At 39.8% G+C, this 11,207-nt stretch overlaps 1 protein-coding gene across 1 annotated transcript in view; it reads right to left on the bottom strand.

Annotated features, from left to right (window-relative positions):
• Positions 1 to 11,003, bottom strand: part of GNB4 (G protein subunit beta 4) — a 31,821-nt gene extending 20,818 nt beyond the window's left edge. The window contains exon 1 of the mRNA XM_049775881.1: positions 10,861 to 11,003. Within this exon, the coding sequence (XP_049631838.1) occupies positions 10,861 to 10,917 (57 nt within the window). The 5' untranslated portion in view covers positions 10,918 to 11,003. The remainder of the gene's footprint in view (positions 1 to 10,860) is intronic.
• Between the last annotated feature and the right edge of the window lie 204 nt (positions 11,004 to 11,207).

Below are 11,207 nucleotides of genomic sequence, written 5' to 3' on the forward strand. Positions count from 1 at the left end.
ACCATAAATGATGTAGTGAAAGATTTGTAATGCACTTTGGTCACAATAAAAATTTAAAAAAATATATAATATAATAATATAATATAATTATCTTTATTTAAACACCATGATTACAAGCATGATTGTAGTTGGGTTTCAGTCATAAAAAGAACACCCCCTTTCACCAGTGCAACATTCCCACCACAAATGCCCCACTTCCCTACTCTTTTCCCTACCCTTTCTGTATTCAAGGCAGGCATTCTACTTCTCTCACTCATTAAGATTGTCATGATAGTTGTTAGCATAATTATTTCCCTAACTGCACTCACCACTCCTTATGGTGAGCTTCAGATTATGAGCTGGCCCTTCCGGCCTCATCTCTATTATCTCTGGGCATTACTAAAATAATGTCTTTAATTTTTCTTAAAACCATTGATGAGTGAGACTATTCTGTGTCTATCTCTCTCCCTCTGACTTATTTTACTCAGCATGATAGATTCCATGTACTTATAGGAAAATTTCATGACTTCATCTTTCCTGATGGATGCATAATATTCCATTGTGTATATGTACCACAATTTCTTTAGCCATTCATCTGTTAAAGGGCATCTGGGTTGTTTCCAGAGTCTGGCATTGTAAATAGTACTGTAATGAATATAGATGTGAGGAAGGGATTTTTGTATTACATGTTTGTGTTCCTAGGGTATATCCCTAGTAGTGGTATAGCTGGATTATATGGGAGCTCAATTTCCAGTTTTTTTGGGGTGGGGGTTTGGGTCACACCCGTTGGCGGTGCTCAGGGGTTGGTTACTCCTGGCTCTGCATTCAGAAGTTGCTCCTGGCAGGTTCGGGGGATCATAGGAGATGCCGGGATTCAAACCAGGGTCTGTCCTGTGTTGGTCGCGTGCAAGACAACTGCCTTACCACTTGCTATAGCTCTGGTCCCAATTTCAAGATTTTTTGAGGAAGGACAGAGTGTCTTCTGATTTCATCTTACTGTTAGGTGATGTGGTAGGGTAACCTGCTCTTAGACCAAGTTGTTGAGGTTTCCTCATCGTCAGGCTGTCATATCAACTTGGTGCAAGTTGGTACCAGAGTGGTATTAGGAGTTCCCTGGTGGGGGGAGTTTGGTTCTCCCCGTTGCAGGAAACTGTGTCAATTCTACATTTGGGATCTGGAGTTTGGGACAACATCATTTATTGAAAGACCTTTTTCCCCTATCAACTGGTCTATTGGCCTGGTTCAAAATTTTGAAGGTTGATATATGAACATTTATTTGTCCTATTCTGTGAAAATACACTTTGTTTTATGATAAAAAATGTTCTAAAAAGATTTATACTCCTTGATATGAATATACTAGGTTGTGTTGGGGATGATTTTACTGAGAATACATAGCGTATAGTGTGAACCTCTGAGTTAGATTCCTACACAACACACACGCACAGTGTGTGTGTGTGTGTGTGTGTGTGTGTGTGTGTGTGTGTGTGTTGGCTCTCTGCTCAGAGATCATTCCTGGCAGGTGACCTTATGCCATTCCAGGGATTGAACCAGGATCAGCCACACTGCAAGGCAAACACCTTATCCTTGTACTTTCATTCTACCCAGAGAAACTTATTTTAGTTTGCTTGTTTGCTTTTTGGAGGGAGGGGGTCACAGCCAGTTGTGCTCAGGGTTTACTGTGTTCAGGGATCATTTTGGCAGTGTTCAGTGAACTAAATGGGATGCCAGGGATTGATCGGATCCAGGTCGACTACATACAAGGCAAGTGTCCTGCCTGCAATATCTCCAGTCCTTAGAGCAATTTAATTGAATAGGGTTACAGTATTCAAAACCATATACTACTAAATTCCAGAAGAAAATAAGAGTTTTGGGTTCCATTCAGAGAATCTAAAATTCAGGAGGTAAAAAGGATATTTAGGGTTATAGTGACAGTACAGAGGTTAAAGTTGGCCTTGCATGCAGCTGACCCCAGTTCGATCGTACAGATGATTTCCTGAGTATTGTCAGGTTTGATTCCTCACCACAGAGCCAAGTCTGACTCCTGATCACATCCAGTTTTGTCTCAACAACCCCAAGTATGTTTCTTGATTCTTACTATGATTCATATAATTATTACTCTAAATATTTATTAAAATAATGCTATGAAATCTCTGCAGGTGTTATTTTAAATGAATATCATTTTTGGTCTAGTAGGAAAAAACATATCCCAGAAAAATAATTTTTAGAAGGTTGGAAATATGTTTCACTGCTAAAGCCCGAGTTTAATTCTAGCACAAACTATTAATAAAACTTTATTTATTTATTTGATTATTTATAATTTTATAATTTGGTTTGGGGACCACACCCAGTGATGTTCAATGGTTATTCCTGGCTCTGCACCCAGAAATTACTCTTGATGAATGCTCAGGGAACCATATAAGATGCTGGGATCCAATCCAAGTTGGCTTCGTGCAAAGCAAATACCCTACCTGAACCTGCAGTACTTTGGCTCCTGCTCCTTAATATAAAAATATTTTAAGGAAAATATTTTATGTAATTGATAATAATTTATACTAAATAACACATATATTTTATTTATTGAAAATACCCTCCAAGCATGCAGAAGTTTTTCATAAAATCTCAAATATTAAAACAAATTGAAGGGCTGGAGCAGTGGTGCAGTGGTAAAATATTTGCCTTGCATGCAGCTAACCTAGGATGGATTGCGATTCGATGCCTTTGTGTCCCATAAGGTCCCCTAAACCAGGATCGATTTCTGAGCACAAAGCTAGGAGTAATCCCCGAGCATCATCTGGTGTGGTCCAAAAACTAAAAACAAACAAAACAAACAAACAAAACCAAAATTTAAGGGAATTATCAAAGGAAAAGGCAGTGAAACAGAAATTAATATAATAAAGTTAATATAATAAGTAAAGGCAATAAAAAAGTCTGTTTTATAAATGACCAAATGTTTTAAGCAAAGTTAACAAACTGAGAAGATTATACATATGGAAAAAACTAAAGTGTAATTAATTTTTCTTTTAAGACTTAAAACAAAAATTTTTTATCAAGAATTAGGGTATGCCCCAGATATGCAATCAATTAATTTTTGATAAAGGGGCAAAAAATGCAAAATGGAGCAAGAAGCCTATTCAACAAGTGGTGTTGGCACAACTGGTCAGCCACATGCAATAAAGTGACTCAGAACTCCATTTAACAACCATGCACAAAGGTCAAATCCAAATGGATTAAAGACCTTGATAGCAGACCCGAAACCATAAGGTATATAGAACAACATGTAGGTAAAACACTCTATGACATTGAGACTAAAGGCATCTTCAAGGAGGAAACAGTACTCTCCAAACAAGTGGAAGCAGAGATAAACAGATGGGAACATATTAAGCTGAGAAGCTTCTGCACCTCAAAGGAAATAGTGCCCAGGATACAAAAGCAAACCCACAGAATGAGAAAAACTATTCACCCAATACTCATCAAATAAGGGGCTAATACAGAAAATATACAAGCACTGACAGAACTTAACAGGAAAAAAATCTAACCCCATTTAAAAAATGGGGAGAAGAAATGAACAGGCACTTCCTCAAAGAAGAAAAACGAATGGCCAAAAGGCACATGAAAAAATGCTCCACATCACTAATCATCAGGGAGATGCAAATCAAAACAACTATGAGGTACCATCTCACGCCACAGAGACTGGCACACATCACAAAGAATAAGAACAATCGGTGCTGGCAGGAATATGGAGAGAAAGGAACTCTCATTCACTGCTGAGGGGAATGCTGTATAGTACAGCCTTTTTGGAAAACAATATGGATATTCCTCAAAAAACTGGAAATTGAGCTCCCAAATGATCCAGCTATACCACTCCTAGGGATATACCCGAGGAACACAAATATACAATATAAAAATTTCTTTTTTTTTTTTTTGGTTTTTGGGCCACACCCGTTTGACGCTCAGGGATTACTCCTGACTATGCGCTCAGAAATCGCCCCTGGCTTGGGGGGACCACATGGGATGCTGGGGGATCGAACCATGGTCCATCCTACGCTAGCGCTTGCAAGGTAGACACCTTACCTCTAGCACCACATTCCTGGCCCCACAATATAAAAATTTCTTCCTCATACCTATATTCATTGCAGTGCTATTTACAATAGCCAGACTCAGGAAATAACTCAGATGCCCTTCAACAGATGAATGGCTAAAGAAATTGTGGTACATATACACAATGGAATATTATGCAGCTGTCAGGAGAGATGAAGTCATGAGATTTTCCTATACATGAATGTACATGGAATCTATTATGCTGAGTGAAATAAGTCACAAGGAGAGAGATAGATGCAGAATAGTCTCACTCATCTCTGAGTATTAAGAAAAAATATAAGATATTTTTGTAATAATACCCAGAGAAAATAGAGATGAGGGCTGAAAGGATGGCTCATGATATGAAGCTCATCACAAAGTGTGATGAGTGCAGTTAGAGAAATAACTACACTAACAACTATCATGACAAAGTTGATGAGTGAAAGAAGTAGAATACCTGTCTCAAATACAGGTGGAGGAGGGGACGAAGGAGACTGGGGGCATTGGTAATGGGAAAGTTACACTGGTGTAGGGAGTGTTCTTTATATGACTGAAACCCAATTACAATCATGTCTGTAATCAAGGTGCTTAAATAAAATTTAAACAATAATGTTGGGGCCAGAGAGATAGTACAGTGGTAGGGCGTTTGTCTTGCAAGCAGCTGACCCAGGACCAAAGGTGATTCGAATCCCGGCCTCCCATACGGTCCCCCATGCCTGCCAGGAGCGATTTCTTAGCGCTGAGCCAGGAGTAACCCCTGAACACTGCCGGTGTGGCCCAAAAACCAAAAAATAAAAAAATAAAATGAGCTATTAACAAAATAAAAAAAAAAAGAATTAGGGTAGTATTCTCTTCAACCCTTTATTCCCTACAATGCTTAGCATACAGTTGTGCAAAAAGGCACAAACATCAGTTGTTGAGTAGAAGTTGGTCTTATACTAAGTTCTTCTGGCCGGGGAGTGTTTACTCTCTTCCCTTTTATTTTTCAATCAACCTTTCTATTTCCAACCCCCTGTCCACCTGCCCAAGATATGTATGTTAAGTAAAAGTCCCCAGTAAACAACTTGTTCCAGTCAGGGAAGAGCCTGCCACTTGCTGCAAAGACTGAATGGAGAATGTGATTTTCATTTCAACCTATTTATAAGGATATTTCTGTATAAAGGGGTTCATAAGTAACTTCACAAACATATGATTTGTTTCATTCTTAGTCAAATTGTGAACTAGAAACCTCATTCAGCAAGAAATAATTTATCCCATTTCCCTACAAAGGAAAGGTTTTCCAGAACTGACAGTAATGACCTGAGCCGGGTTCCAAAAATGGTGGAGCAGAAGACCAATTCTATAAACAGGGTCTCTGATTTTAAGTTCTGTGAACTGTGACTGTTTAGGTCATCTGTCCCAGTTCAAATATGGATGAAAGGTTAGCTGGCAGGCACTATTCTAGGTTCCATGGACCTAGCCTGGATTTGATGGATAAATGAAAATCCCTCTCTTTATAGAACTTACCTTAATTATCTTTGATAGGCTTTTGAAAAACACATAAAATATAATGTACTGTAATCTCAGTAATAATAAAAGTTTAAATACATATAAATTGGGCCGGGAAGGTGGCGCTAGAGGTAAGGTGTCTGCCTTACAAGCGCTAGCCAAGGAACGGACCGCGGTTCGATCCCCCGGCGTCCCATATGGTCCCCCCAAGCCAGGGGCGATTTCTGAGCACATAGCCAGGAGTAACCCCTGAGCGTCAAACGGGTGTGGCCCAAAAAAAAATACATATAAATTTTACACATATCCTAACCTCAATTGCTTCAAATTTATTTTATTTTATTTTATTTTATTTATTCTTTTCATCCCAGTATCCCATATGGCTGGTCCCCCAAGCACCTGGTATAATTCCTAAATGTGACCTAAAAATAAAAAATAAATTTTATGCTGATAATTTACTCTTTTATATCCCACTCTTTATTATAATACTAAACTATTTCTGGTGCATTCCATTCTGGAATTGCTTGCATCCCAGCTTCATATAGTGAATTCCTTTCTTTTAATTTTCTTTTCTTCTCGCCCCCTTCCCTCCTGTTTCCTCATCTCCACTCCACTTTCCTCCTCTCTTCTCTCCCCTCTTATTCTCTTCTCTCTCTTTCCCTCTTTCTCTCCTCTCCTCTCTTTTCAGGCCACACCAGGCTGTACTTTAGGGCAGACTCCCAGCTCAGCTCTCAGGGATCACTATAGAGAGCTTGAGAGACCATGTGGGATGCCTGGGAATGAAAATGAGTACAGACTGCTGTACTCTTGCTCTGGCCCCAATTCCTTTCTTTTCTTTTCTTTTCTTTTTTTGTTTTGTTTTGTTTTGTTTTGTAGTTTTGGGCCACACCCGGTGACACTCAGGGGTTACTTCTGACTATGCTCTCAGAAATCGCTTCTGGTTGGGGGACCATATGGGATGCCAGGGATTGAACCCAGGTCAATCCTGGGTCAGTCGCGTGAAAGGCAAACACTCTACTGCTGTGCTATCGCTCTGCCCCCACTCCAATTCCTTTCTTTTACATCATGTCACTCTCCTCTCTTGGGAGAAGCCAGAGTTTTCTTTTAAGTGTGTTTTATTTTTCTCTTTTTAAATGAGATTTCTTTAGGAAATAATAATTCCCCTCATTAAAGGACAAATTTTCCTATTGTCCATAGTAAGCAATATGAGATTTGATAGTAATTTCTTTGTAAAAAAGTAAATTTTCCACTCTGAACCAAAGACTAACAAAAGATAAAATCTGTTTTCCTATTTCTTTATTTTAAATCAGATATTGTACCAAACTGCGAATGTTTATATTGTGTCATGTGTTCACCCATTTTTTAAGGTAAATATATTGTTAGTTCTTATTTTTGGAAGGGATAAAGGAAAGGAAGGAGAGTCTTTAAATAGAGTGTGACATGACAGAATTGAGAAAAACATGGTATTTTTATATGCATGTGATCACTTGTGGTTACATACATGTGGTTACTTGGTATCATGGGAGATGATTCTGATGAGATCTGTGCCCATGACATTGTGTTATGGATGCTGTTGAGACATGAAGATGATTAAGACAAAATTTTTCCATTCAAGTATGAGACCAATTTGACACATGGCATACTGTGGTCTGCTCTATAACGTAAGCCTAAATGCAATACAAGTTATGGCCAAGTTAAAGCTACCAAGCACCCAAAAATGTCAAAAGCAAAACACTGGGGCCAGAGTGTTAGCACAGCAGGTAGAGCGTTTATCTTGGACCCAGGACCAAGTCAGGTTCGATTCCTGGCATCCCATATGGTCCCCCGAGCCTGCCAGGAGCGATTTCTAAGTGCAGAGCCAGGAGTAACCCCTGAGCCCTACTGGTGTGACTCCAAAACAAACAAACCAACAAAAATATCTTGCCAAATCCTATAGGTAAGCAAAAAAGTCGAGTTTTTGTACTTGCCATGATGCTGTGCTGCTTTCCAAAAAAAAAAAAAAAGAAAAGAATAAATCCAAGAGCAGGACTCTAGTCTAGTCGAGTCTAGGAGGACATGCACTCAATATATAGACACCCAACAAGCACAATGAGAGTAGAAATTATTTAAATTATAACCAAAGGAAATAATGTACAAAATGGAATCAAGTGGTAAAGCAGAGCAGTGGCCACCAGACTCATAGACTTCAATGGCAGCTTCCTCAGGGTCTGATCCCTGGATCTACCACTTAGTGGTCATGTTATCTGATAGTTATTTAATATCTCTAGGCTCAGTTTCATGGGTTGCAAAGATGTTGACCTCAACCTCAAAGAGCTGCTATAAGAATTAAATGAAGGGGCTGGAAAGATGGCATGAAGATAAGGTGTTTGCCTTGCATACAGAAAGTCAGTGGTTCAAATCCCGGCACCCCATATGATCCCCCAAGCCTGCCAGGAGCGATTTCTGAGCGTAGAGCCAGGAGTAACCCCTGAGCACTGCTGGGTTTGATCCCAAAAGCAAAAAAAAAAAAAAAAAAAAAGAATTAAATGAAATGAGTTTGGGAGTATGTCTCTGGATTATCAGTGGATCCTTGGTTCAGTATCTGAAGCAGGCAACAAAGAAGAGGGGTGGGAGGGGTGGGAGGGGCTTTGAATCTGTTCTGGAATCAGAGTCATCATCTAATTCAGAGACAAGCCCTGTGTAGCCTTGTTTGACCATCTCAGGAAAAACAAATTGCTCCACTGTTTTGACAGCTGGTTGACACATATAAGGTATTGACTTGGAATCTTTTTTTTTTCTTTTGGACTATTTCCAGCAATGCTCAGGGCTTACTCTGGCTTTGTGCTCAGGGATTAGTTTTGGCAATATATATATATATATATATATATATATATATATATATAAATATATATATAAATTTATATTCCCAGAGAATATATATATGTATGTATATGTGTCATGTGTATATATGTATGTATAGGGGACTATAAAGTATGTTAGGGATTGAACCCAGGCCAGTCAAATGCAAGGCGAAAACCCTACAGTTGTACTACTGTACTATTGCTCTAGCCCCTCAACTCAGAATCTTGGGGATTTTTTGGTTTTTATTTTTGGGCCACAGTCAGCTGTGCTCAGGGGTTACTCTTGCTCTGCACCCCAAAATTAGTCCTTATAGGCTCAGGGGACTATACAGGATGCTGAGGATGGAACTCAAGTTGGCTGTATATTGGCAAATGCCCTACCTGCTGTTCTATTACTCTGGCCCACTTGTTAGCTTTTATATGACGCTGGGAATAAATCTAACCCAAACACAAAAACAGGCAAGGCAGAGGCTCTATCACTGAGCCAAGTCCTTGTTTCAATAATTTATATTCTCAGAGAAAATGGTGGGCACACAGGTAGGTATGGTCTCCTCATTGTACACAGAAGGAGAAGGGAGGGGAGATATTTCCTGTCTTGCTTTGCTTTGTTTTGTTATGGTGGTTTCCAGGATTGAACAAGGCGTGAGTTCAGCTATTGAACTAAATCCGCAGCCACTTTAACTCAGAGTTAGTTCTTCCTCAGATCTAAATCATTAACCTCCGCAAGTGCTTAACAACGGAACTAATCATTCCAATCACTCAAAATCAACGCTGTTCTGATGAGAGTTCTTCGCCCATTGTTTTATCCTACTCTATTCTCCTTAAAAAAATATATCTTTGTGTCTCTCTCCAACCCCCAAAAAACAACCCCAAACTTTCTGTATGTAAATCCCATGAAAATATAAAACCATATTTTTGTAGTCATGCTTACATTAAATAAGTTCTTTTGAAATACCTACAGGAAAAGGTTCAAATGGGCAGAGAAGGGCCTAATTTTGAAAATCCTAATTCTGAAATTACAAGGGAATTTCCCCTCTTCCTGAATGCTGAAGCTCCTCCGTTGTCTTTGTAATTTGTTTCACCCTTTGCTTCTCCCCAGGGACAATCAAAGGGCAGCATCAGGCTACTTACAGCTCATAGCTTTCCTCCTTCCTGCTCCAGGACAACCTATCTATAAGCTTTTACTTTAATGCAGTTTCTTTTTTTTCCTTTAAAGATTCCTCTGTGCAGGGTAGCACAGGGAAGCATCTGTTTCCATTGTTCCAAAAAGAGGGTGACTGGTGAGTTCCTGAGGGAGCTGCTGCCTTTTCTGAATGAGATTTACAGCTGCCGGCACCTCTCTCCAACCTCCCACAGCCCTGATGCATCACGTTTGGCAGCCCCTCCCCATCCTGTTCTGGTCTGCAGTTTCTGAGTGTTGGGGCTTGAATTTGCTGCCTATGATCTGCTCTTTTGAGTTGACCTCTTAGGGCAAAGCACATCAGTTAGCTCTTTATTTTGCCATGAATTGTCATTAACGTTTACTGCAATGTAATTCAGAGACTGATATTTTCGGAGAATATTACAATATGACAATGGCTGCTTCATTACATTCCTCCAAGAATCAATCAACATTTCTGGGTTCCAGAAGAACGAAAACCTTCCATTTGACATTCAATAGGGATTGCATGTATAATTCAACTTCCCAGAGACAAAGGCCATCAGATTAAACACTGCTAAGAAATACCACAGCTATTTGTTAGGAATGATTTTTGCTCTTTACCTGCTTGTTTGTTTTGGGGCCACACCCAATACTACTCAGGGGTTAATCCTTAGAAGCAAACAAAAAACAGATGGCCCATTTCCTAGCCCTAATTTTTACTCTTGTGTTTTTATTTTTTTTGGGGGGGGGCATACTCAGCAGTGCTCAAGACTTAATCCTCGCTCCATGCTCAGGGTTCTTTCCTGGCAGTACTTGGGGAGCATATATGATGCTGGGGATTGATCCAGGGTTGGCTGTGGGCGCACCTAAATCCCTAAGGAATCTCTCCGGCCCCATAGAAGTTACTTAATGTAAGCAGACAGGTAGACAAATAAATTTTATCTGGTAGTAAACAAGTGGAAAAAACTTCAAAATGAGGGATGGAGTGGTAGTACAGCAGGTAGGGCTGTACTGTACTTTGTACTTTGTACATGTACTTTGCAGATGGCATCCGATATGGTCCCTCACCAGTGCCAAGAGTGATTCTAAGCACAGAGCCAGGAGTAAACCCTGAGTATTTCCAGGCATGATCCTAAAACAAAAACAAAACAAAACGACTTCAGAATGAGGGGTCAGGGAGATACTCAAAGCACTGGAGCAATGGTTTACATTCAGAGGCCCATGTCTGATCTCCAGTACCCCAGAGTCTTTAGAGCACTACCAAGTATAGCCTTCGAACCAACAATACAATGAAATTTAAAAATAAATAACAACTTTAGAATGGAAATTTGCTCTTACCTGAATCTGATTCCGCAGCTGTTCTGCTTCCTGTCGCAACTGTTCCAGTTCACTCATCTTTAGAAATGTTTTCCCTCAGGAATTAACCGTGAGATCAACTGTTATAAAACACGAAGGGGGGAGAGGAGACTTCAGTTCTCTATTCGCATATTGATTTACTTTTTAAAATATTGCCATCATTTCCTTTGAGTCTTTGTGCAACTCACATGAGACAACTAGTAGTGGACAAGCAATTGGGGGTCAGAGGGACAGGTAGGGTGCTTGTCTTGCATGCAGCCAACTTAGGTTTGATCCCTAGCATCCCATATGGTCCCCTGAGCACCACCATTCCTGAGTGAAGAGCCATG

The sequence above is a fragment of the Suncus etruscus genome, chromosome 6 (genome assembly GCF_024139225.1).
Source record: "Suncus etruscus isolate mSunEtr1 chromosome 6, mSunEtr1.pri.cur, whole genome shotgun sequence".
Lineage (NCBI taxonomy): Eukaryota > Metazoa > Chordata > Mammalia > Eulipotyphla > Soricidae > Suncus > Suncus etruscus.